At 45.4% G+C, this 537-nt stretch overlaps 1 protein-coding gene across 1 annotated transcript in view; it reads right to left on the reverse strand.

Annotated features, from left to right (window-relative positions):
- Nucleotides 1-537, reverse strand: part of LOC119592738 (WD repeat-containing protein 48-like) — a 12,399-nt gene that overhangs the window by 1,178 nt on the left and 10,684 nt on the right. The window contains exon 13 of the mRNA XM_037941674.1: nucleotides 299-493. Within this exon, the coding sequence (XP_037797602.1) occupies nucleotides 299-493 (195 nt within the window). The remainder of the gene's footprint in view (nucleotides 1-298; nucleotides 494-537) is intronic.

Genomic DNA, 537 nt, shown 5'->3' on the forward strand with positions numbered 1-537 from the left:
AGCGTGAGTGTGACTGTGTGCATGTGCAATATACTGCAACCAATCTCAGGCATCATGCATCTCTTAAATATTGCCAGATCTATTTAATTTCCTTTCAAAACTATCATCATGAGCTGCAACATGTGGGTAAACCAGTGTTACCTAGTCAGAAGGAGTACACTACTGTAACCCATAATGATATATAACCTGGAGTTTGTACAACATCCATTCATCTCAAGTTATATTCCACTGAATGCCTCATGAACATTATTCAGAGTGTGACTGTATCAATATAAAAAAAAACCTCTCCTTCTCGTACTTTTTCTCTCTTTTGATGCCTGAGGATGCGTGTGGAAGCAGGAAGAAGTAGACTTTGTTCTTAGGCTTGGGGGTGGTCTTGTCGACCACGATATCCAGCACCCAGGGCGGCACCGTCTCATTGAGCAACACCCCCTCCGTATCTCCCCCAGCATCTCCACAGAGCAGCCGGTACAAAGTGCGCCCCTGGATCTCGCTGCAAACGGAAGGGAACGTAAGCGACGAGAGAAAAGGTGATGG

This window comes from Penaeus monodon, chromosome 30 (assembly GCF_015228065.2).
Source record: "Penaeus monodon isolate SGIC_2016 chromosome 30, NSTDA_Pmon_1, whole genome shotgun sequence".
Classification (NCBI taxonomy): domain Eukaryota; kingdom Metazoa; phylum Arthropoda; class Malacostraca; order Decapoda; family Penaeidae; genus Penaeus; species Penaeus monodon.